We start from the raw sequence: 26,670 nt of genomic DNA, 5'->3' as shown, positions 1-26,670 counted from the left end.
CTAGCAATATCAAGTCTGATCTATGTGATAAAGCTCTTTTCTTAAAACATATCAGCTGCCACAACATAAATGTGTAGTTAAAAAAAAAAAGAACTGTTATAATTAATTTGGAACTGTATTCTTCCCATCATACATATGTATGAGATTTCTGGACTATCTGACAACTGCTTAATGATGTTTTAAATTCTTGCCCTGGGCAAGTCATTTAACCTTCTAGAACCTCAGCTTTCTGCTCTGTGAAAAATGACAGGGTTGTACTAGATAGGCTCTAAGCCTTTCTGATTTTAAATCTATGGCCCTATTAGCCTGAATATCCTTGAGATTTGGGGAAGGATTATATTTCCTACCCTCAAAGTACTTGAGGCACACTGTGCTATCAACTGCTTATTGCGTCAAGGATATCTTCACTACTACCACCACCACATTTATGTAGTACTATGTTCCAAGCATTGTGCTAAGTGCTTTAAAATTATTATCTCATTTGATCCTCATAACAGCCCTGGAAGGTAAGTACTATTTTTTTTTTTTTTTTGCCAGGCAATGGGGGTTAAGTGACTTGCCCAGGGTCACACAGCTAGTAAGTGTCAAGTGTCTGAGGCCGGATTTGAACTCAGGTACTCCCGAATCCAGGGCCGGTGCTTTATCCACTGTGCCACCTAGCCGCCCCCAGGTAAGTACTATTTTACAGATAAGGAAACTGAGTCAGGAAGAGGTTAAGTGACTTGCCCAGGGTCACACAGTTAATAAGTGTCTGATATCAGATTTGAACTCAGGTCTTCCTGACTCTAGGCCCAGCTCTCTATCCACTGCTCTACAATAACTACCCAAAGGGTATGAACAAGGATTGGGTTGTGTACAACATAGCAGTAAAAGTTTTTCAGTTTGCAGTCACTCATAAATGAAAGCATGTATCCCTAGCTAACATAGATGCAATCCCTTCCCTTGACTCTGGCATCCAGCTTACCTACCCTCCATCTAGTCATATTTGTGACTGGAGGAAATAATATTTGGGACAGTAGAGCTGGGTTTTTTATCCATCCTTCATCTTACAAAGCATAAAACTTGAAAGGAGTCAATAAACCCAATCACGCCCAGATATTCAATAAGGTTTTAGGTAACTCCTCAGCGGACAGAATAGTGAATAGTTCTGGAGAGACAGGAGGGAGTTCTGGAGAGTCTCTTCCACACAGGTCTAGCACTCCTTTCCATCTAAAACTCTAGGGAGAAAAGGTTATATTCATTTCAAGGTGAACATCGAGTTTTTCTTTTGTTTTGTTTTCCCCCTCTGATGGGCCTGTCTGTGGTGGAAACATATCTCTGGGACAGGAAGATCATCAGCTGACATTCAGTAGACTAGAGCAAATTTTTATGAGACCAGAAAACTCCTTCTACCAAAGGTCCTTATTTCTTGAAACCTTGTAAACTTCAAAATCAACTTCTTTTTTCACCTCTGCTGCTTTTAATTCTGCTTTTTCCATATCCCAGATCTCCTCTTGTGTCCTGGCTCCTTCCCCCCCAAGGAGACATTAGACTAAGGCTTATAGGGAGCAGAGTAATCTGAGGTAGTAAATGCTTTTACCTGTTGATCAACTAGAACAACTAGAGCAAAGGCACTGGACTATCATATAAGAGCAACAGAAAAGCAGTAGAGTATATGAAGAAGGATGATATGTAATGAAGCTGGTTGAAAGCCAGGTTGTGAAGATCTTTGAATGCCAAATCGAAGACTTTCTATTTGCTTCAGAGGTAATGTGCTGGGAAATAATGCTGTGACCTGGCACCGTTCAACCGCATTCCAGGCCTTCTGAATTTTGTCTGACTAAAGTAGGCAGGGAATTTGCATTTCATTTTCTGCCTAGTTAATATGCCCCACTCTCAAGGGTACAAAAAACTTGAGTGTGGGGAATAAGATAAGTTCTCTAATAATGTTGCATGGATTTGTGGGCCTAGTGGTAGTGGTAGTAATAGGTGGCACAGTGGATAGTGTGCTGGGCCTGGAGGAAGGAAGAATCATCTTCCAGAGTTCAAATCTGACCTCAGATACTTACTAGCTGTGTGCCCCTGGGCAAGTCACTTCAAACCCTGTTTGCCTCACTTTTCTCCTCTGCAAAATGATCTGGAGAAGGAAATGGCAAACCATTCTAGTATCTTTGCCAAGAAAACCCCAAATGGGGTCATGAAGAATAAAATACAACTGAAAAAAGACTCAACAACAACAACAACAAGATAGTTATCATAAGAGTAATAGAATAGTATAGTAGTAATAGTAGTAGTATTAATAATCATAGTAGTCATAATGGAAGTAGATTATTATTAGTAGTAATGACAGTAGTATTACAAATAGTAGTTGTAGTAGCCATAATAGTAGTCATAGTAGAAATAGAATAGTAGTAGTAGGCATAGGAGTAAAGTAATAGTAATAGTAGTAGTAATGACTATAGATTAGTAACAGTTGTAGTAGCAGTAGTATAAATAGTAGTAGTAGTCACAGTAATAGTAGTAGCAGCAGCAACAGTAGTGACTGACATTTATCTAGCTCTTTAAGGTTTTCAAGATGCATTTCATACACTCTCTCATTTGTACCTCACTATGACTCTGTGAAGTAGGTACTCACAGGCATTATTACACCTATTTTACAGAGATGGAAACTAAGGCACAGACAGGTTGTGACTTGCCTATGGTCATTTGGCTGGGAATGGTCAGAGATAGGATTAGAATTCAGGTCTTCTTGACTTCAACACTCCATCCACTAGAGAAGACAAAGCTATCGTCCAAATGACTTGACTTTTACAAAATACTCTTACCAAGCACATTTTATTTGTATTATTCCAGCTGTGTAGTATTGTCAGTGGATTGGAAAAGAGGCTTCTGATCCCAAGAGAAAAACCTTTCTTCAGTAAATGGTCAGTTTGGATCATTCAAAACTCTTTTGATGGGAGATTAACTCCAATGGATTTGAAAGGAATACTGCTTTTCAAGATTAATGTATCTCTAAGAAGTGGCTGGAGACCCATAAGTATGTCTAATGGAGCTATAATGTTCTCAAGCCTTTTGCACTAGGAATTTATATATGAGTGTTTTCATAATTCATTATTTTCTAGCAGCGTCATTCCCCACCTCATTCTCTCCTCCCTGCTCATCTAATTCATTTTTACTGTACTTTTGAACAAAGGAAAGGGGGCTAGGACTTCAAATGGTGATTAAAAATAAATATATAAATTTAAGCCGAACTAAATTAGGTGATTTAAGCACCCTTAAAAAAGAAAGTGGCTGTAGTTTCATTGATCTCTGGGAAATGTAGATAATGCAATTTTTTTACTGGACCAGCTCTCATTAATTTATAACACATGAGACAAGACTTCTTTGGCATGAATGCTTCTGTATTATAAACTATTCATTTGCCCACTGAGAATTATATTACTACCCATTAAAAACAAAAAGGCGGCATGATGTGGATAGAAGATGGTCCTTGGAATTAGGAAGGCCTAACATCCAATCCTGACCCTAATAAATACTGAGTGATGCTGAAAAAGTCTCTTAGCCTCTCAATGTTCCTAGGAAACTCTGGAGAACTCTAGACTGCAGAATTTCAGCTGTTCATACTGATAAGTTTCTTCACCTTAAGCTTCTTTTACCAATGAAATCACAGATATGGGCAAAACAAATTAAACTCCACGTGTGTGTGTGTGTGCGTGTGTGCGTGCGTGTGTGTGTGTGTGTGTGTGTGTGTGTGTGTGTGTGAGAGAGAGAGAGAGAGAATGTATATATCAAGCACATGGAAAAGGATTTTGCTGCCTAATAATGGCTATTCCTATCTGATAGAAGGGAAATAAAGTCCAGAAGGAGAGCGAGTCAGGCAATAAAAAACAGATATTGGAATGTTTTTCAGGTTCCCTACTCCTCTGCTCAGAACATGTTAGTGAAAGTGAACCTGGAGAAAATTTTCATGGCCATTTGCCGATTTTGTGTTATATAAATTGTGTCATGCTGTTATAGCTGTGTAGAGAGAACTAGATGGCATACTGGATAGAGAACTGTGGATAGAGTTCAAATCCTGCCTAACATACTTAACTAGTTGTGTGACAGCTAGTCACTTAACTTTCTCTCAGATTCAGTTTCTTCATCTGTAAAATGAGCATAATGAGAGCACCTACCTCTCCGGGGTTGTTGTGAGGACCAAATAAAATAACATGTGAAGTACTTTGTAAATCTTAAAATGCTACATAAATGCTAACTATTATTATACATAAAGAGTTTTTTCTTTGTTTAACACAGTGCCAGGCACATAGTAGATTTTTAATCAGTGCTTATTGATTTAACTGGTTTCACAGCATGCCAAGGCCAAAGCATCTCTCACCTAGCAGCCAGCTAATTAGTGACAGGATTCTCAGATACTTAGTTGGGTTAGTCCTTGGACAACATACAGATCACTTGGATTTTTCTCAAAGTCTTTAGAGGGTTTTTTGGTTTGTTTGTGTGTGTGTGTGTGTGTAAGGAAATGAGGGTTAGGTGACTTGCCCAGGATCACACAGCCATAAGTATCAAATGTCTGGAGTCAAATTTGAACTCAGGTCCTCCTGAATCCAGGGCTGGTACTTCATCCACTGTGCCAACTAGCTGCCCCCAAAGTCTTTACAGTTTTATAGAACATTTCTACAAAGGCCTTGCCTCACCAGAGCAACCTTCAAGGAACCTGGATCACTAGTATACCATGATAATGACAGAATTGAGCTTTGGGTTTTGGGGGGTTTGGGTTATTTGTGTTTGTTGTGTTTTGTTTGTTCATTTGTTTGTTTTGTTTTGAGAAAAATGAGGAAGCAAAGAAAGTGCCACAGTTTTGTACAGATGCTTTTGTTTTCAACATGTGCCTCAAATGAATGGAAATCTCACATAACTTTTTTGAGGGGCAGAAGTGATATGAATAACCAGTGCTTAGTGATCTCCATTCTGGGTCTGTACAGTCAGGGTTAATTCAGCTATTTGGGTTTGATACCACCTGAAAAGGGTCATTACTACTTGAAAGGTCACCAAAAACCCATTTGTACATTCTTCATGGAAAGTTAATGCATTTAAAATATGCCAGCCAGAATCTAATCAAATAATTACTGTATAGCACAAATTCTCACAAAATGTTATTTATATTTTAAGTATAAATAACTAATGCTGGTTCTTGAGAACTTCCTCCTGTGTAGCATGTGTATTGATTGCAATGACTGAGGAATCAAAAGTTCAAGCTTCTGAGCATATCAATTTATTAAGCAATGCATGCCAATTGCATAATAAATCGGGAACAAGGCTCCTCAGCTTGGCACTGGATCCTGAATATAGGGAGAGACATATATTTTTGCATTAAAAGAAAACAATTAACAAGTTATAAGCCAGGATACAAGGTTAGGTAATCTGATTTCTAATTGGAAAAAAGATTAGGGGTTTTCTAAATTGGAGAGAGAGAGGTGAGTGAACAGGTGCAATTCCCTGAGATAAAAAAGAGGTGTCATCCCCACTACCACCACCAAGTGTCTATATTCGTTAAAAGAACAGTAACTGAACAGTACAGGACGAGTCTTCAGACAAGACATATGGCTTGCTTAAGATGCATAATTGTGAGAAAACTCCTTGCACCAATCTTTGTATTTGACTGATTTTCTGGTCAGGACAACATATGTCCTTAGTTAAGGGTTACTAAACAACAGGCAGAGTGTTCCCGTTTCCTAGCCATGAAGGATTAGGTTCAAACAATACGATAAAGTTTTCTCACAATTCCCAGAATTGAACAAAGTTTTCTCACAAACCATAATTGAATAGCAAGGGAACTGAGCTAGATCCAGAATTTAGTCACAAGATGGAGTTAGTGTGGCTCATTCAATTCCCACAATTCCCTCGTTCCTCAAACACACACACACACACACACACACACACACACACAAATCTCACTCCAATCCACCTTTTCAGTCTTATCTCATGTTGTTGTTGTTCTCTCATTCAGTTGTACCGAACTCTTTGTGACCCCATGGATCATAGCATACTACTGCTGCCCATGGGTTTTGCCATTTCCTCCTCCAATGAATTAAGGCAAAAAGAGGTTAAGTGACTTTCCCAGGGTCACACAGCTAGTCAGTGTCTGAGGCCAGATTTAGGACTCAAATGATCTTCTTGAGTCCAGGGCCAGTGCTCTATCCACTGAGCCATCACATTTTATCTCCTTAGAACTTTTAGCCTAGTTATTTGTGTGTCTTTCCCCTACTCCTTTAATAAGTTACTTGAGAGTAGCTTCTCTGTGGGAACTATCCCTACATCCCTAGCTCCTAGCTACTCATCCCTGATCACGGGAAGTGTGTGTGGGGGGGGGTGGAGGGGGGGTAGGGAGGATAAAGAAAGAGAATAAGAGATAAGTAAAGAGAAGCAGAAAAATCTTGAATTTAGATTGAATAAATACACAATTAAAATTTTGCTCAAACTTGGTTTTAGCCATTATTTATTTATTATTTTTTAAAAAATTTAGCTATTATTGCTTTGATGTTAAAATTGTGAGGCTGTAAACAAGAAATTGGTTACTTGGATTAATCCAGTATAAGGTTCTAGAGGTTCTGCTATTAGTTCCTGTGGAAAAGTGATGAATTTAGGGTAGTAGCACCTGGGTTTAAAAACTGGCTCTGCCACTTACTATCTGTGACTTTGAGCATGTCACTGTACTTTCCTCATCTGAAAATAACTAGATGATTTCTAAAGTCCTTTCCAGCCCTTAATCTATGATAAGAAACAAGGGAAGACACATTTATGTAGTACCAGGAATTTTGCAAATATTATTTTCCCCCGAAAGGAAAGTGTTATTATTATCCCCAATTTACAGTTAAGGAAATTAAAGTTGAGAGAGGTTAAAAGACTTGCCCAGAGTCATACCCAGTAAGTGTCTGAGGTCAAATTCAAACTCAGGTCTTTCTGACTGCAGGCCCAGCACTCTATCCCCTATAGCACCTAGTTGCCTCTAATATCATGACCTGGCTTCATCAGATTTATAATTCCTTCTCCTTGCAGGTATAACCACTGTGCTGACAATGTCCACTGTTATCACTGGAGCCAGTGCCTCTATGCCTCAGGTGTCTTATATCAAAGCTGTGGATATTTACTTATGGGTCAGTTTTCTCTTTGTGTTCCTGTCCGTCATTGAGTACGCAGCCGTGAATTACCTCACCACAGTGGAAGAAAGGAAGCAATTTAAAAAGAGAGGGAAGGTACAACCTGGAATATTTGCTTTTCCTGTGTGATTCTTTTGGAAAAAGTCCAGACTTGTGTCCAAACACTGACTGACAGCATCATAAGCCCAAGTTGTTAAGCCTTTGTTCCTTCATTTTCCTTCACAAAATACAAGTTTATAGAGTGAGGGCAATTGTTGCTGATGTAAGGATATACTAAAAGTCCTTTAGCATCCTGGTTTGATCAGGGATGATTACTCTTCCCTCATCCATGAACAGGCCATATCTTAAAATGTAGTCTAGAGTAGAAGAGGAAGAGCTGGCTATTGTATAAACAGTAATTCCAGTTTCCTTCTTCTTCTAATAGATCAGTATCTTCAGGGCTTATTTTTTGTTTCATGTTCACTAGAAGTGGGGAGGAAATAGTGAAGGTAGGGACTTTAAGATTAAAGAATCATAGACCAGAAGTTGGAAGGAACCTCAGAGGCCATTTAGTTCACCCTCCTCATTTGGCCAGTGGGGAAACTGAGGCCAAAGCAGTCAAGAAACTCAACCAAGGGCACAGAAGTAGTAAGTAGAAGTAGGATTTGAACCTAATTCCTCCGACTCCAAATTCAGCGTCCTGTTCGCTGAATTTTGGGCAGCTGGGTGACACAGTCAATAGAGTGCTGGGCCTGGAGTCAGGAAGTCTCATGTTCCAGAGTTCAAATCCAGCCTCAGACACTAACTAGCTGTGTAACCCTGGACAAGTCACTTAACCCTGTTTGCCTCAGTTTCCTCGTCTGCAAAATGAACTAGAGAAAGGCATGGCAAGCCATTCCAGTACCTTTGCCAAGAAACCCCCAAATAGGGTCTGGAAGCACACAACTGAAATGAGTGAACAACAACCACAACCACTGAATTTCATCTTCTCCCAATCATATAAAAAGGTGATAGTGCCTTTCCTGGGCTGAAAGGAAAATAATCAAGTGCTTTGAAAAGATTAGCTATCCCATCTCTTTCTCCCCTTATAGAAACTCATAAATTCAGAGAATCGTAGACAGAAATCTTGAAAAGACCCTAAAAGTTGTATAGTCCAAAGGGGACTTTAACAGATAAGGAAAGAGAGACACAGAAAGCTTAGGTGACCTGATTAGTGTCATCCATGTTGCAAGAAATAAACCCAGGATCATGACCCTGCATCCTTTCGAAAACTCTTCCAACTACTCCAAGATAATTCTCTATGGCTTACTCAACGAAGCATGAATATGCAGTAAATGAGTCAAAGGACCTTGGGTTCAAAACCTGGCTCTGATACTTGTTACCTGGAAACCATGTTAAAGTCTCCTAAGGTCACTGGGTCTCCATTTGCTCATCTGTAAAAATGAAAGTGATGAGGCCTAAATCCTAAAGACCTAAATCCCATGAAATGCCAAATGGGTAACTTACTGCCCCACCCCTGCTTCCCCTATTCCATTGTCAAAAGAGTGTGTATATGTGTGTGTCTGTTGAGGGTTAAGGGAAGGGGCATTTAAATAATCTGTTGTTTCAGAAATGGAAGAAAAACTCTGGAAATAATATCTTGCCTTTATATAGTAATTTAAAGTTTTCATAGTACTTTCCTTATAATAAATGCCTCTGTTAGAAAGGTTAGGAAAGTTTTATTAACCCTATTTTACGAATGGGGAAATAAAAATCTCTTAAAGGCCCTAGATCACACAGCTAATACAATTTTGGGATGGCAGGGCAATGACGGTTAAGTGACTTGCCCAGGGTCACACAGCTAGTAAGCGTCAAGTGTCTGAGACAGGATTTAAACTCAGGTCCTCCTGAATCCAGGGCTGGTGCTTTATCCACGGTGCCACCTAGCTGCCCCACTGGCTAATAGAATTCTTAGATAAAATTTGAACTCAGGCTTATTGGAGTCCAAGCCTAGTATACTATCTGTTACACCATAATCCTACTTAAGGAATACAGAAATAGCTGACTCAAGGTACAAACTCCCAGAAAACTGAATTCAACTCAATTCAATTCAGTAAATATGTATCAAATAACTCTGATCTGCAAAACGTCATGCTATGTGCTATAGAATGTATAAAGGCATTCAAGACCTACCCTCAAGTGACATAACTTAATAGGCTTGGGGAAGGTTATGAAAAGGAAACATGTAATTAAAATACAAGGTATATGTTCAGTTGTATCTGATTCTTCATGACACATTTTGGGGTTTTCTTGGAGAAGATACTGGAGTAGTTTGCCATTTCCCTCTCCAGCTCATTTTACAGATGAGGTAACTGAGGCAAATAGTGTTAAGTGACTTGCCCAAGGTCACACAACCAATAAGTGTCTGAGGCCAGATTTGAACACAGGAAGATGAATCTTCCTTATTCTAAGCCCCATGCTCTATCCACTGCACCAGCTAGCTTAGCTTCCCTTAAAATGCAAGGTAGGATCATAGAAGTACTATATTAAAATGTGAGATAGTGGTAATAATAAGAATAGCTAACATTTATATAGGACTTTATTATTACCTCCATTTTGCAGAGAAGGTAACTGATGGAGACAAAGGTTAAATGACTTGCCAAGGGTCTCATAGCTAGTAAAAATGTGAGGCTGGATTTGAATTCAGGGCTTCCTGACTCTAGATCCAACACTCTAGCCAGTGAGCCACCTAGATATCTCTGTAGTGGTGGTCCATAACAGGAATTAAAGAAGCAAGACATTGAGAGGGAGTGTGGAGGGGTCATGTCAGTGATAAGAGAGGATGAGGCAAGTTTGGCCTGTTTATGATCTTTTTCATCTCAAAAAATGTTTTCCCGTACAGTACCTGAATTTTTCATTTTTCTTTATTCTACTACCTGAAATTTTGCCACCCAGAGATTCATTTGAACTAGTATGCATACTCTTCTTTTTTTAAGCAAATGTCTTTGGGAGAGTAGGGCTTTCAGTCACTCACATTTTAGTGATCATTCATACAGTTAGATCTCTTTCTGTTAAACATAGCACTGAGACTAGCAGCAATGAGGGAATAGGGGATTTTAATTTAGGCATGGATGCATGTGTGTGTATATACATACACACATATATGTACATGTGTGTGAATACATACGTGTTTCTTTTTAGGAGAGTGTAAAGTCCTTGAGGAGACAAGTGCCTAAATCATTGCCTTGCCCATAGCTGGCATTTCATAAATGCTAAATGTATATCTATTAGAATTGTGATTATTAAAAATATGAAAGACATAGTTCCGGGTAATTTAATCATTTTTATTAGTAGGCCAGCAGGTTATTAATAAAAGAAGGGGGATTGGCCATTTCTCTCAGGCCAAAGACTCCTAATGGCAGTAGGGCCTCATTTCATATACCCTTCCAACTGTAGGAGGTCGATCACATAGCAATCAAATCTATTTGGTTGACATGATTTGGAGGTGGGTTATATTAAAATGAAGTCCTGGGATACATGGCATCAGAGAAAGAATGCCAGACCCTTCACCCAAAATAGTTTCCATCTAGGTGTAGTTGTGCAGGCCAAAGTTCTTCAGCTATCTAGACAAAAGGATCTGTGTCCACCCGATGCTACTTTGTAAACTTGGCTCCAGCTTGACCCAGATGAAGAGATTTGATGGAATCTCTCAAGGAGAATTTGCCTTTGTTGGGGGAAGGGAAAGGACTAAGAAAGAAGGGGAGATCACTGGATTCCCCAAGATATTGATTATTAATAATTATTTCTCACAGAATGTAAGCTCCTTATGAATAGGTATTTTTTTTTTCATTCCTTGTATTTGTATCTCATTAGCTTAGCACATTTTGTAGTAGGAGAAATGGTTGGTTTTGTACAATTCAGTTCTTGGGAATGAGGAGTAGGGCAGATATAGTTGTGGTGTTTCAGTAAGGGATTTAGGAAGGTAGAAAGGGATGACATGCCAGAAGAAAGGATGCAGAAAGGGAAAATAAATTTGTCAAAGGCAAATTACCTATTTAAAAATTTAGCTTTTGAGAAAGGGAAACTTTCTTAATTCACATTTGTTGTTGTTATTGAATCATTTCAGTTGTGTCTTACTCTTCAGGACCCCATTTGGGATTTTCTTGGCAAAGATGCTGGAGTGGTTTGCCATTTCCTTCTCCAGCTCATTTTATAGATGAGGAAATAAGGTTAAGTGACTTGCCCAGGGTCACACATCTAGTAAGTGTCTGAGGACAGATTTGAACTCATGAAAATGAGTCTTCTGATTCCAAGCCCAGTGCTTCTACATCTACAGTCTCCTCCAAAGACCCAGGATTCAGTTCTGTACTAATGACATTAAAATCCTGAGATCCTTTTCAAAAGGATGTTGTCCAACTGTGTTGCCTCTATGTTATACATGTGAAGTTTATTTTTTGAACTCCAGTTCAACATTTATCCTGGTTAAATTTCATCTTATTGGATTCAATCCAAACTTGTAGCCTGTCAAGATCTCTTTGGATCCTCCTTTGGTTATACAATGAATGTATTTCCTGTCCTCAGTTCAATGTCATCTACAAATATAAATAAACAAAGGACTCATAGATGAGAATATGTTCATTTGGAGGTAGGAAAGATAATGGGAATTTACTACATAAGCTTGGCAGGAGACTGTATTAGATCAATGTCAAATGGCAGTAATATAAGCTCATATAGTATTTTTTAAGTCATAAAAATTCTCCATAGAAATGACCATTTGTCTTTTGAAAAAATCTTTGAGAAAAAAGATCAACTTTGATGACTATTCCCATTTGATAGGGAAGGAAAATGAGGCTCCACGGTAGTGAATAACTTGCTTGTGTCACACAGAAAATTAATGACTAAAACAGATTCCTTTAAAAAGATCCCAGATTCCTTTAAATTAAACAAAATTTTATTTAAAGAAATAAACAGCAATTCAATAAATCTTAATTATTGATTAAAATCTGTCACTTTTTTATCCATGCAACCACACTGCCCCATTTGTCTGCTCCATTTTATAACTCATGGTACTCACAAGCATTAACTCTTTTTTTTTTTTAATCAGATTTCTGGAATATATAACATTGAGGCAGTACAAGCAATGGCATTTGATGGCTGTTACCATGACAGCGAGACTGATATTGACCTGACCCCCTTTTCTATACATTCGGAAGAGTACTCAGTGAACAGCAAAAACCCCAGCATTCCCAACACTGATTCAGCTCAGCTCAAGAGGAAGAAGTCTTTGAGAGGCCATGTTGGCAGAATCATTCTTAAGAACAATCATGTCATTGACACATATTCTCGGATTGTATTTCCTGCCATGTTTATTGTATTTAATTTTTTTTATTGGGGCTTCTATGTATGAACAGAGATTACTGGGAGCCAGGTTATGTAAAAGTCATCCCTGTGTTCACTAGAGAATTAACAGAATTGGAAGAAGAACAAGTTTCCCCAGTTCCCCTGGATTGGAAGGACCCCAACATTACATTTGGAATGTATAATGGATATGTGTGTGTAGCATCCAGGGATCCTCTCACCTCTGGACCTTCAGAGAGCTAACCCAGGTTCTAGGCATTTGTTAATCAGAATCCTCTCTATACTGTTGTCCACAAGCCCCCAGTGGTGTATTTACTTTTTAAAAAAAATTTTGTGGGGCAATGAGGGTTAAGTGACTTGCCCAAGGACATGCAGCTAGTAAGTGTCAAGTGAATGAGACTGGATTTGAACTCAGGTCCTCCTGAATCCAGGCCTGGTGTTTTATTCACTGTGCCACCTAGCTGCCCTGGTGTATTTACTTTTAATAGTATTCCATAGGACATACTTTGTTCAAAGCAAATACATTTAAGGAAATGACGTAATAATAAATTAACATTCTTCTCATAAACTTAAATCTCACTCTCCCACAAAATATATATATATATATATATATATATATATACCCTTAATAAGAATAGACATGCATAGGAAGGACATGCAATACTGACTATTCTGACCCCCATGGCCTGAAGGTCAGGTATATTATGTTTCACTATTCCCCCAGGTTTTCTGGTACCTTTAAAGAAGTTTAGGGGTATCCAGATTCACTTTCATTGGCTCCAGTCTCTGCTAATGGTATTCCTTCAAGTGTAGAGAAGTCCCCTGAACCCCAGTTCCATTTAGTCACTAATAGTTGGATTAACTTTTACAGAGCAATATTTACTTCAAAAGTATAACAACTACTTACACATAGTCTCTAACATATAGGGCATAATTCCTCAGTTTCTGGGGAGAAGAGGGTTAATTTCATAGCTTATCTCACTTCTTATATAGCATAGTCCCATTTCCAGGTCCAAAACCCACCTTGGACTCAAGGCTCAGGTCTCAGGGCTTCCCTGCCAAGCTGACTAGCTACAAGGATTCCCCCTGGAATCCTAACCCCAAGACTGTCATAGCTCAAACACCTGGGTCTGTGGGGATTACCACCTGTACCTGAAACTGAGAACAAATGAAACAAAACAAAAACAGAAACACCCTAAAGCCACGGGACTAAAAAAGAAAGAAACCTTCCACCCTTCCAGTTCAGTCAAGGCACCAGCACTTAGAGTTCATCTTCACCCACACAGGAAAAAGAGCGCACACAACAAAGAGAAAAGAGAGTGAGACGTTCCCAATTTGACATTTTAAAAGATGTACCATGTTCTGGCTCCACAACTCTTCAGGGGAAGCTATTCCCACTCATGTAGTAAAACATGTAGTAAAACTTCTCAGAGGCAGATTCCCTGGCATTTTCCAAGTTCTTGCCCTCCATTTGAGGTGATCTGGGAATGCTCATAGTCCCCCTTACACTTACACACACACACACACCCCACAAATCCAGGAAACCTGTGCTCAATATAGACATTCAAGGACCCCTCATGCCTTAGATATTGCAAAATAACTGATGCCTTCTTACTGACACCATCATGTTGATGTCTTCTGGGCCTGTTTTCCATTCGAAATGGTACTCAACTTCTCCAGGCCAGGAACCATATCTTTACTCCTCCCCAAAACCTCACATCTCCACTGCTCTTTGCCAATCCTCAGTTGGCCAGCTAGCTTCAGTGCCCCCTTAATAATATTTCCACCACTCACTATGGGGAAGTAGAAACATTTATTAAATACCTCCCATGTGCTAGGCACTGTGCTAACCATGAAACTTACAAATATGTTCTTTTTATTCTCTCTGCTATCTGACATTATTATTTCATCTTTCATTTGCCTTAAGACTGGCCAGAAGCCCACTTTCGTTCTTAAATATTTCCATACTCTGGGCAGCTAGGTGGCGAAGTGGATAGAGCACCAGCCCTGGATTCAGGAGGACCTGAGTTCAAATCCTGCCTCAGACACTTGACACTTACTAGCTGTATGACCCTGGGCAAGTCACTTAACCCCAGTTGCCTCACCAAAAAAAAAAAAAATGACATACTCTTTTGGGCAAATATTCACAAGAGTATATTTCTCAACTGGAAAAAAGACCAGAGGGAAACTGTGAGGAGGGACTTGTTTTCAACACTACCCCCACTACCATCCACCCATGCACCTCTGTGCTTTGTAAATCACAAGGGCTAGATTGGATGAAGAAGGCTGAAAAGGTTGGGGACTTCCATCCCACATTCCTCAGCAATGAATCACACCCCAGCATATCTGTGTCTGTATTAAATACACATATATGTATGTGTATATATGCATATGTGTATAGACATGTAGGTGTGGAGGAGACAGACAGGCAGACAGAATGAGGAGCTGGTTCTGCCTCAGAACTTCTCTCCTTGGTTTCCTTCTTCACATTCTCCAGCCCAGCCCTTTCTGAGTCTAGGCATGGGCAGCTCTGGGTTCAGCTTACTGAAGCTTACCTTGCACAAGCTGAATGTCAGATGAAGGGCCAAAAGGAAAAAGCAAGGACTCTATGCTGCACCTGGGAGTGAGAGGCTTGGGCTAGAGATAGGGTGACAGAAATCCTCCTCAGTCCTTCCAGCAAGTCCATATTCCCTCAGATATTGTTACTCCTTCCCATAAGGGTAGTGTGGCCTGTCCTCAAACCCCAGGTCTCAACCTTGCATCTCCCTCATTCACATCTTTCCTTTCTTTCCTACCCAGCCTCACTATACATCCAGCTCCTGTGGTCAAAGTGAAGTTGAGGGGCTCCCAGACTGGTTTTCAGAGTGATCGTATTGTGACTAATGATCAGACATTTGGCCTGACAGCTGGGGTACCCTGTGCCCTACTACTCCTCACTTCATGTAATATATTAGCAAGGGTCCCCTGACACTGTTATGTGTTTACTCTCTCCCTACCAGTAGTAAGCACTTTTGCAGATGCATGCTGGTCAGATTCATGACAGCAGATTGTCCTCAAGTCTAAATTCCTGCAGAAACAGTACTGAAGGAATGTCCTGGGGGGAAAGGGGAAGAGAAGAGAACAAGTATTCATTAAGCACCTAATATGCACTACAAGTTTTCCAAATATTATCTCATTTGCTATATGAGGTAGGTGCTATTATTATCCTTTTTTACAGCTGAGGAAACTGAGGCAGACAATGGTTAAGTGACTTTCCCTGGGGCATTTGGCTAATAGTATCTGTGACTGAATTTAAACTCAAGTTTCCTGATTCTGGGTCCAGTTCTATATTCACTGAGCTTTCTAGCTGTGAAAGGGAGAGGAGCAATAGACTTAATCATAGTAACCACATCTAAACAACCTGCCCAGGGGCAGCTAGATGGCGCAGTGGTTAAAGCATTGGCCCTGCATTCAGGAGTACCTGAGTTCAAATCTGACCTCAGATACTTAACACTTACTAGCTGTGTGACCCTGGGCAAGTCACTTAACCCTCATTGCCTCACTAAAAAAAAAAAAAAAAAAAAAAAAAAAAAACCTGCCCAGAAGCCTAAAGGAGTAGCTTTGAAGCATACCAAACTTAAAGACAGAAATAATCTGGATATGGAGAGAATTTGGCTTAATAATTAGAAATCACAGGGAATTAAATTTCTTGGGGGAAAAAAATCACATATATTTTAATGCATTCTGGATTCAAACACTGATTCTCCATACTTCCTCAGTTTAAGTTCTACAATGCCAAAAAGTGTGTCAGTTTGTTCACCAGACAGCTTCCTCTTCTCAGGACAGCAGACTTGAAGCAGTTTCTCTACTGCAATGTGATGAGTACATTTACTGGAATGAGTTTTATTTTAAGAGAGGCCCTGGATCCCATATTTACCTCAAATCCACTCAGAAGTCTCTTCCTACTTCACTCTTTCCTTTTAAATGACTGAGCGAATGAGTATTTGTTGTGCCTGGCAAATCTTGAAAGATCCATCAATATTCATAGTTAAAGTGTAGCTCTGATATTTGTGTTTCATATCAAAATACTGAAGGTGTTACTGGGATGGGGACTCAAAGAAAAGAGAAAAAAAAAACGCAAACAAATAAAGAAGCAATCATCCTAGAAAAATGAAATACAGCTAGCCTATGGCGCGTGGGATTGCCTTTGATCAAAACCTTAGTCTCTTTGGTAGAATCAAGTAAATCAGGGCAACAGGGTATTAAAGAAATGTTCATTTAAGAGAAAATCTCAAATGATCAACATTCACTTCCCAAATTGAAGATGCTCCTGTTTCCTGTGATGGTAATTTTACAAAATAGATTAAACACAAAACTGAGTACTTGTTAGGCTGGATAATGTTTTCTGCTGATGTTCCTGGTGGGGGATGTGAGGAAAGGGAATAAAGTTGAAAGTATGAACCATTTTCAACTTGGGTTTTTGTTTTCATGTGATCTTTTCAAAGAATGACCACAAAATTAATCAAAATTATTGGAGGGAACTATTTTTGTGACACCATGGAAAGAGAAAGAAGTAATTTTCTATGTTTGCCTTCCTTAAAATAGGCCTGTTTTTTGCCTATGAATAAAGGCAACTCATATACCTGGGTGAAGAAAAGAAACACAGTCCTCCCTCTTTTTACACTCCTCATTCCTTTTTCTAAACAGGTTTATAATGATCCATATTCAACCTACTTTTAACACCTCTAATTTATGCAATAGTATTCTAGACATTAACATCTACAGAAAACCATTGACAGTTGAGCCAACCTAATTAAGTCTCTACGGCTATAAACACACACACACACATATATATATATACATATACATGTATATACATATACATATGCATGCACACATACACACATATGCATGCACACATACACATATGCACATACATACACATACGCATGCATAAAATAGTTAGCAATCTGAAAGGTAAAGGGAAATTCCTAACTGGGATTCCTTACAACAATAAAATCACAAGTCACACACCCCCTCAAAAAAAAATTTAAACCCCCTCTCCCCATCTTATTGTGGTTTGACATTTTCCTTAACTTTTTTTTTCAGGGCAATGAGGGTTAAGTGACTTGCCCAGGGTCACACAGCTAGTAAGTGTCAAGTGTCTGAGGATGGTTTTGAACTCAGGTCCTATTGAATCCAGAGCCAGTGCTTCATCCACTGTGCCACCTAGCTGCCCCCATCCTTAATTTTTTTAAGGCTTGATTTTATGGTGATAAAAATTTATTTGGATTATGATTTTTAAATATTGGACCAGATTAATATACTAGGTGGGCCTTTGGGAAATTCCTGTAAGCAAAGCCGCTCACTACAGCTGGATTAAAGTCTGTGGTTTTGATTCCATTGTGTATCCATTTAAAGCCAAACAAAGTTGAGTCTAGGAAAGAGCTATAGGAAATTGTCAATATCTACACTATTTTCCCTACCTTTTTTTCTTTGTTCTGGAGCTAGTTTCTTAAGCTTTTCTACTTTGCCTTCTTTGTTTTAACCATAACTTTCAGAATGTATATTTCCCTTGAACATTGCCCTTTCATAAGTGTTAATATAAACATATTTCTTCTTACATCTGGCAATCCAAATGAATGAATATCTCTCAAACTAAGTATATATTCTGTATGGTCCTGAGAAGCATTAAAGGGCTACCACTGGCCAATCAAATTTGGATTCTGTTCATTTATTTTTTAAAAGTCATATCCCATTTTCTATAATAAATATTTAACATTAAATGTTGAAAAAACTCCAGGGAATCACCAAGGCATTCAAAGGGAGCTCATAGGCCCTTAGGGAATTTCCTCCTACCATTTCTTCACCCATAAAGGAAACAAGCATTTATTCATTAAATGCTTATGTAACAGACACTGAATTAAAAGTTTTTTAAAAATTATCTCATTTGAGCCTTATGACAACCCTTTTAAGTTTATTCTTACTTTATAGTTGAGGAAACTGAGGTAGACAGGAGTTAAATGAGTTTGCCCAGGGTCATATGGCTAGTGTCTGAGGCCCAATTTGAATTCCGGTCTTCTGTGTCTGCTCTGTGCACTGTGGTACCATCTACCCACTGAGGACATCCCTTGTTCTTATTAAATTTTATTAACAGGAGCAATTTTAATTAAAGAACAATAAATGTTCTATTCCAAATCTTACATAAGTGAAACTGAAAATTCCAACTGCCTGGAGAAGACATTAATGGTGGACACTATGTAAGTAAGAATCTTCTAATTTTTGTTTTCACCGAACTGATTTATCACAATCCTAAACAGATGGTCAATGATTGCTTCAGTGAGGGATAAGTCCAGAATGAAATGCAGGGATTTTAGAAAAAATAATCTGCTTTCAAAGATTACAAAAAAAGCTAGTCCAAGCCTGTAAGCATCCTAAACATAGCAGTGGGAAATTTCATAGTGGCTAATTTTGAAGTCCTAAGAATTGAAGAATTTTATTGCAACTGTGGGAAATTTGGGTCTTTTATTTATGTTCATGTTGAAAGAAAGGATATCAGACATAGCACAATACATTTTAAGTTATACAGTGTAGATATAGATTTGTGGAACAGATTTTAAATGAAAGAATACAAAATAGAAATCTTTTCATGAGGAAAGAAACTTGTCCATTTGTTTTAGCTTCACTTAGATATGGGCAGCTACTCTTTCTCTGCAGAATGGACACTTTCCACATTTCTCAGAAAGGCTTGAGATGTCTGTTTTGTCCCCTTTACCCCGACCCAAGTTCAGAGGAACATGTTCGTCCATTTCTTATTTCTCAAAGGAACTTTCTGTGTTTATTCAATTAGCATGTTTGCATTTCAAAGTTTCTGCACTAGTTTGGGTTTTATATCAGAAATGTTTTGTTGTTCTCTATTCTAAAGATACATTTCCCCCTCATACCACATGTAGAATTGCACTCAGTTTTCCAAGGTAAGGCATTGTCAGGTGTAAGCCTTTTTCTCTTCATTACATGCCTTTTGGCCAAGACATTTTGTTCACTGAGGTTTTTTTGTGTGTGTGTGTAGAATTATTTTCTTCTTGGTTTACTTTGAATGTTTCTTTTAACCAGCAGTATTAATTAGTTTCTGGTTGTTTTTTCTTGGTTATTCATATTTCAAGCTTTAGTTCTTGGATTTAAACTCTGAGCCAAGTGTACTTCTAACTCCTCAGCACCCTTAGATGGGTTGGGTAAGGTCTCTGTCACCTCTATCGTCTGCACCCTCCTGGCATTGCCATTATGAATGAGGTGGCTGGTACTAAAGACCCCACCTGCATCTCAGTCCCTGACTTCTGTCTCAATCTCCTGGTGGTCCACAAAGGATGCTAGCCTCAGTCCTACTTGTCTCCCACACTTGCACAATCCCCTATCAGTAATTAATTCTGTCTTCTGTGTTCAGATAATAGAGGTTGCACTGATTTCAGGATTCCCAAGGAACCTGGGCACCAATCAGCTGCTTGGACCCCGATGATGATCCCAAATCTTTGCGAAGTGCACAGGGAGGCTCCTTGCATTTGCCCTATAGGGACAAGCTATGGAATCTGGTTTCAGGTCCCCAATGAACAGAATTCATGATGATTTAACCTCCCTCCCCTCTAACCCTTGCAGGGGAGTCATTTAGAGAACCAGCTGGCTTCAGGCCCAATTAAGTGAGCTCATGCTGTCTTCTCTGGTCCTACCCACATTCTACCAGCTTCCAGTTTGTTTTCTCAGGTTTATACTGGCATCCCTAGGGTGCTTCCTGGCTAAGAGTCCTTTGGCTTGGGAGTTACTTAGCTGAGCTCATTCTGGCTTTCCTCCCTTGCATTTTTTAACCTCTGACCATCTCTTTGCAGTTCTAGACCAGATATAAGAGCTTCCTTCTATTTCTTGTTAGTTTTCTTCATCATTGTTCTACCTAGGGTCCTTTTAAGGTATTTAATTGAGGCATGTGTTCGAGAACTATGCCTCTTTAAACTTTTACATCATCATCTTTACAGGAAGATCAAATCTGGGTTTTTGTTTTGTTTTTGTTTTTGTTTTTGTTTTTTAGTGAGGCAATCGGGGTTAAGTGACTTGCCCAGGGTCACACAGCTAGTAAGTGTTAAGTGTCTGAGGCCGGATTTGAACTCAGGTACTCCTGACTCCAGGGCCGGTGCTCTATCCACCGTGCCATCTAGCTGCCCCAAATCTGGGTTTTTTAAAGGGTATATCATTTCTTTCAATCACAGCAAATCTAGAATCTATTGGAATCCATCCCCACAGGTTATCTGTCCCTCCAGGGACTATATAGAAAACTCCTGGGACGTGTAGTTTTAACTTTCCTGGAATCATCACAGATAACAGTGTAGAAAGGGAGAGCAGATGGTGGAGAAGCAGCTGGGAGCTGCAACATAACAGCAGCAGCAGCAGCAATGATGTCATTTCCCAACCCAGGCTAAAGGGGAGATGTGGGAACTTATGGGAGTTATCAGAGGGGTATAGACAGTATCCTGATTGATGGTGCCTGGTATCCATTTCAGAGCTAGTTTCCTTACTCTGCTATAAGTTGTTATTGGGTTTGGGTTTTGTTTTTTTTTTATGACCTAATTTTGTTTCTCATAAACATCTGTGATCAACTTATACATATGAATTTCCTGTGTGAATTTGCTAGAATTCTGGGTCGTGGCAGGATAATGCTGGTAGCTTCAGGCACACAGAAAGAAAATGACTAGGAAGCTTCCTTCCTAGCTCAGGGCTGGGATCTCAATCATGGTCCAAATGTTAGAGAATCTCTCTAAATGGAAGTATATTTTATGAGCCCTTGGGTTTTATATAGGTATAGATATGTAGGGTATGGGTATGTAAATGCATATGCATATTTATGTACACGTATATCTGCATACACATGTATAACATTATTTTTTTTTTAAGTGAGGCAATTGGGGTTAAGTGACTTGCCCAGGGTCACACAGCTGGTAAATGTTAAGTGTCTGAGGCTGGATTTGAACTCAGGTACTCCTGACTCCAAGGCCAGTGCTCTATCCACTGCGCCACCTAGCTGCCCCAACATTATTGATAATATTATGCATACATACATACATTATCAATTCCCAAGAACTGAACTAAAATGGAATCTGAGCTTTGTTGTTGATGATAATGTTTTCTGTCTGTTCTTCATAAATTAAATATAGAATTTTGATTTGGAGAAGGTAAGAGGAAGTACCTCCCTCCTTTCAGTAGAGAGGTGAGGGGACTACAGTTAAAAATGCTACATACAGGGGCAGCTAGATGGCGCAGTGGTTAAAGCACCAGCCCTGGATTCAGGAGTACCTGAGTTCAAATCCGGCCTCAGACACTTGACACTTACTAGCTGTGTGACCCTGGGCAAGTCACTTAACCCCAATTGCCTGACTAAAAAAAAAAAAATGCTACATACACTGTGAGATCAGTAAAATCTGAAAAATCTAATAAAAAGCTGTTAAATGTTTAACATCGATTCTCCAGGAAAGTTTATTGGACACATTTTCAAGTTTAAATTGCATTATAAACATTTTCTCTATCACTTTCTTAAGTAAATTAAGTCCTGGTTTGTAGCTAATTTCCAAGGTGTGAATGCTCACCTTGAAAATGTAACAATTATCTCATTCCAGTAGTTCAAGCTGACTCCATTATCTGACATTTCAAATGTCAGATAATCAACATGTCAGATAGATTCACTTAACTGCTTTACTTTACCTCAAGGGAGAGTTTTTTAGGCAGAGAGGAGTATATTTGGAAATGCCCATGATATTTTTAAAAAGGCATCTATAAGAAACTTGAAGAGAAATACATGCTCTAATAACTCCAAACTTAGAAGTCTTTTAAAGGTCATAATGAATGGAAGGCTATGGTCATATATGAATGCATTTTTTTTCTAGATTTAACTTATTATATCACATTAGTGTATATATACACACAAATAAAAACAGATCTATTTGAGTATTTACATATGTGTATATATAACATGTGTACAGCACATATGTATGTATCTTTTATGTATATACATTTATCCATATATTTATGTATATGGATATACATGTAAATGATCAACTATATACATGTATCTATATCTATACATGTACATAGATTACACATATAATATATGTGTGTGTATGTATGTGTGTGTGTGTGTGTGTGTGTGTAAATACATAAACACTCAAATGGATCTATTATCTCATTACCTTGGGAATTTTCTCCCAAGAGATTGACACAAATGATCACAAACCAGCCAGGCATACTCATCTGTCATCTGTGTTCACCACAGGGGATCCACCCAATGTGCTAGAAGCCATCTTTGTTCCTGTCTCCTGACATCTAGATGGTATCAGTGGAGCATTCTGGCCATTTATCTACCTTGTCATGCTTTTATGGGTCCAAAAGGTCTTTCATGAACTTCCTCTGTAATATCTTGTACTCCTGTTCTTCAGAATTCACCATTGGTTTAATGTTATATCCCACTCCAAACCACATCCACTATGTGGCTTTCTCTTGCCTTCTGATCATGGTCACATCTGGTTCTTTGGAAACAGTAGTGTTCCAGGTCTTGCTAAACACACAGAAACACCAGTAAAATATGTTGTTGTTGAAAAAATAGGCCTTTCCTGTTATGGGAACCTTGGGGTTATTAAATCTGTTTGTCAATTTCCCAAAAGCAATCCAACCCACTCTCCTCCCCCTTTTCAAATCCAGGTCCAACTCATTGTCCAACAGTATTGTCTGTCCCATAGACAAGTTCTATAAGGTATCTCTATGGAGAAGTATGTTGAAATCTGGCTCTAATGGTGGGATTGTTAGAGTCAATCAATCAATGCTTTCTTCTCAATAGCTTTACCCACTTTGGCACACATGAAATGGTAAGTATGACTCACCAAATGCTGCCAGCCATGCTAAAGAAAGAAGATCATGAAAAGCATGGCACAGATTTTATGATAAGATTCTTGTGTCAGTTAGTAAGAATCAATTTTGATATGACCAATCAATCAGAGGTGTAAACTAGGTGTAAAAAAGGCCTAGATAACTCCTTGAATCAATCATTCAAATATAGGTGTAAATACAATTATGTTCAGATTAGTTGAGGGATGTTAGTCAAGCTCTGTGGGTCATGTATAAAATCAACAAACTTGTTTGGAATTGGGCATTCAAGCAGCAGGCAGTTTAGGTAGGAGCCATTCTAGCCAAGTCCCTAAAAGGAATTGCTTGGAGTCAAAGAGAAGAATCTCAGCCTTAGTTTCAGTTTTAGTTTCATCCAACCATCCATCACTCCACTCACCGCCCTCCCCCAACCGGTACCTCCACCACAAGGAGAACCTTGTGAACTTCAGAGAACTAGAGGATTTGGACTTTTTCATCATTATTCTAATCCCAGGAGTATCCCTAGAACGGTTGACACAACATCTGCATCAAGAGCCAAGGACAATCTAAACAAATTAAGGAAGGATAATTTCAAGACTCTACAAGGAGTTTAGTATAAAAGATATCCCATGCCCAAAGGGAACTTCATTCCACAAGAGGGAGAAAACAATTCTCAGAAACCAACCCTTGAGTTAACTCTTGGTGACATGTGCCTAACCATTTATCCTAATTTATACCAGAGTAAACTAAAACTAATGTTTATCAGTAGTTAAAGGTTATAAACAATCAGTTCTCAAAAGAACAACTGCACACTATTAGCAACCATATGAAAAGAATGCTGAGGCAAGAGATAGAAAGAGAAATTCCATTTAAAATAACTATAGACACTATAAAATATTTGGGAGGCTACCTGCCAAGGCAAACCCAGGAACCATATGAAAACAATTACAAAATACTTTTCACACAAATAAAATCAGATCTAAACAAATATAAAAATATAAATTGCTTGGGGCAGCTAGGTGGCACAGTGGATAGATCACTGGCCTTGGAGGCAGGAGGACCTGAGTTCAAATCCACCCTCAGGCACTTGACACTTACTAGCTGTGTGACCCTAGGCAAGTCATTTAACCCCAATTGTCTCACAAAAAAAAATAAATAAAATAAATTGCTCATGGTTAAGCTGTGCTAATATAATAAAAATGACAATTCACCCTAAATTAATTTACTTATTCAATGCCAAACCAATCAAACAACCAAAAATTATTTCATTGAGCTAGAAAAAATAATAGCACAATTCATATTAAAGAACAAAAGGTCAAAAACATCAAGGGAATTAATGGAAAAAACATGTAAAGGAAGGTGGCCTAGCTGTACAAGACCTAAAATTTTATTATAAAGCAGCAACCACCAAAACAATTTGGTACTGGCTAAGAAGTAGAGAGGTAGATCAGTGGAATAGGTTAGGCACACAAAACACAGTAGTAAATTAATATGGTAAACTCCCTTTTGATAAACCCAAAGACTCTAGTCTCCAGGATAAGAACTCACTATTTGACAAAAACTGCTGAGAAAACTAGAAAATAGTATAGCAGAAAGTCGGCACAGAACAATATTTGACACCATACACCAAAGTAAAGTCAAAAGTCAAAATGGGTATGTAATCTAGACATAAAGGGTGATATCACAGGCAAATTAGAAAAGGAAGGAATAGTTTACTTGTCAGATCTATGGAGAGGGGAAGAATTTATGAACAAAGATGAGATAGAGAACATTATGAAATGCAGAGTGAATCATTTTGACTACATTAAATTTAAAAAGTTTTGCACAAACAAAAGCAATGCCAACAAGATTAGAAAGAAAGCAGAGAAACAATGTTTATAGACAGTGTTTCTGATAAAAGCTTCATATTTAAAATATATTAAGAAATGAATCAAATTTATAAGAACATAAGTCATTCACCAATTGAGAAATGGTCAAAGTAAATGAACAGGCAGTTTTCAGATGAAGAAATTAAAGCTATCTCTAGTCATATGAAAAAATGTTCTCAATCACTACTGATTAGAGAAATGCAAATTAAAGCTACTCTGAGATACCATCTCACACCGAGCCAATTGGCTAATATGACAAAAAAGGAAAATTATAAATGTTGGAGATGTGGGAAAATGGTAACACTTATTCATTGTTGATAGAGCTGTGAACTGATCCAAACATTCTGGAGAGCAATTTGGAACCATACCCAAAAGGTTATAAAACACTGCATACCCTTTGACCCAGCAATACCACTACTAGGTCAATATCCCAAAGACATCACAAAAAAGGGAAAAGGACCAACATGTACAAAAGTATTTATAGCTTCTCTTTTTGTGGTGACAAAGAATTGGAAAATGAGGTGAAGCCCATCTATTGGGGAATGGCTAAACCAGTTGTGGTATCTGAAATGGAATGGAATGCTATTGTGCTATAAGAAATGATAAGCAGATGGATTTCAAAAAAACCTGGAAAGATTTACATGAATTGATGCTGAGTGAAATGAACAAAACCAAGAGAACATTGTACACAATATCAATAACATTGTGTGATGATCAGCTTTGATAGACTTAACTCTTCTCAGCAATATAACAATCTAAGACAATGTCAAAAGACACATGGTAGAAAATGCTCTCCACGTACAGAAAAAGACCTGTAGAGTCTGAATGCAGATTGAAGCATACTATTTTCACCTTTGTTCTTGCTTTTATTGTTGTTGTTTATTCCTTGTGTTTTTTTCCCTTTTGTTCTGATTCTTCTCTTACAACATGATTAATATGGAAATATGTTTAACATAATTGTAATGATTGCTTGCTGGCTTCAGGAGGGGGAGGGTAGGGAGATTGGGAGAAAAATTTGGAACTCAAAAAAAATCTTTACATGTAATTGGAAAAAATTTTTTTAAATAAAATAAAATTTAAAACAAACAAATAAGTATATTTTTTTAAAATAATGGGGGGGGGCAGCTAGGTGGCACAGTGGATAAAGCACCAGCCCTGGATTCAGGAGTACCTGAGTTCAAATCCGGCCTCAGACACTTGACACTTACTAGCTGTGTGACCCTGGGCAAGTCACTTAACCCCCTTTGCCCTGCCCAAAAAATAAATAAATAAAATAATAATGCTGAGATTATATCTCATACCAGAAAATTTAAAAAAAATGACAAAAGGCAGAAATAGTCAACGTCGGAGGGGGTAGGAAAGATATGCACAATAATACATTGTTTGGAAAAACATGGATTAGTACAACCATTCTGGAAAACAATCTGGAATCATTCAAATAATGTGGCTAAAAATGTCTGTTCCCTTTGACTGGTAGA

The 26,670-nt window shown here is 38.5% G+C and overlaps 2 protein-coding genes across 2 annotated transcripts in view; both read left to right on the top strand.

Moving 5' to 3' along the window:
* The window catches only part of GABRR3 (gamma-aminobutyric acid type A receptor subunit rho3), a 72,246-nt gene extending 59,745 nt beyond the window's left edge, over positions 1-12,501 (top strand). Inside the window, exons 9-10 of the mRNA XM_043993433.1 lie at positions 7,036-7,232; positions 12,199-12,501. Coding sequence (XP_043849368.1) covers positions 7,036-7,232; positions 12,199-12,501 — 500 coding nt within the window. The remainder of the gene's footprint in view (positions 1-7,035; positions 7,233-12,198) is intronic.
* Positions 12,502-17,380: 4,879 nt separating this feature from the next.
* Positions 17,381-26,670, top strand: part of RIOX2 (ribosomal oxygenase 2) — a 61,262-nt gene continuing 51,972 nt past the window's right edge. The window contains 2 exon segments of the mRNA XM_043993432.1: positions 17,381-17,408; positions 20,792-20,930. Coding sequence (XP_043849367.1) covers positions 17,381-17,408; positions 20,792-20,930 — 167 coding nt within the window.

The sequence above is a fragment of the Dromiciops gliroides genome, chromosome 3 (assembly GCF_019393635.1).
Source record: "Dromiciops gliroides isolate mDroGli1 chromosome 3, mDroGli1.pri, whole genome shotgun sequence".
Taxonomy (NCBI): Eukaryota; Metazoa; Chordata; class Mammalia; order Microbiotheria; family Microbiotheriidae; genus Dromiciops; species Dromiciops gliroides.
Note: the sequence above shows the minus strand (reverse complement) of the source record. Positions and strands in the feature narration are given on the sequence as shown.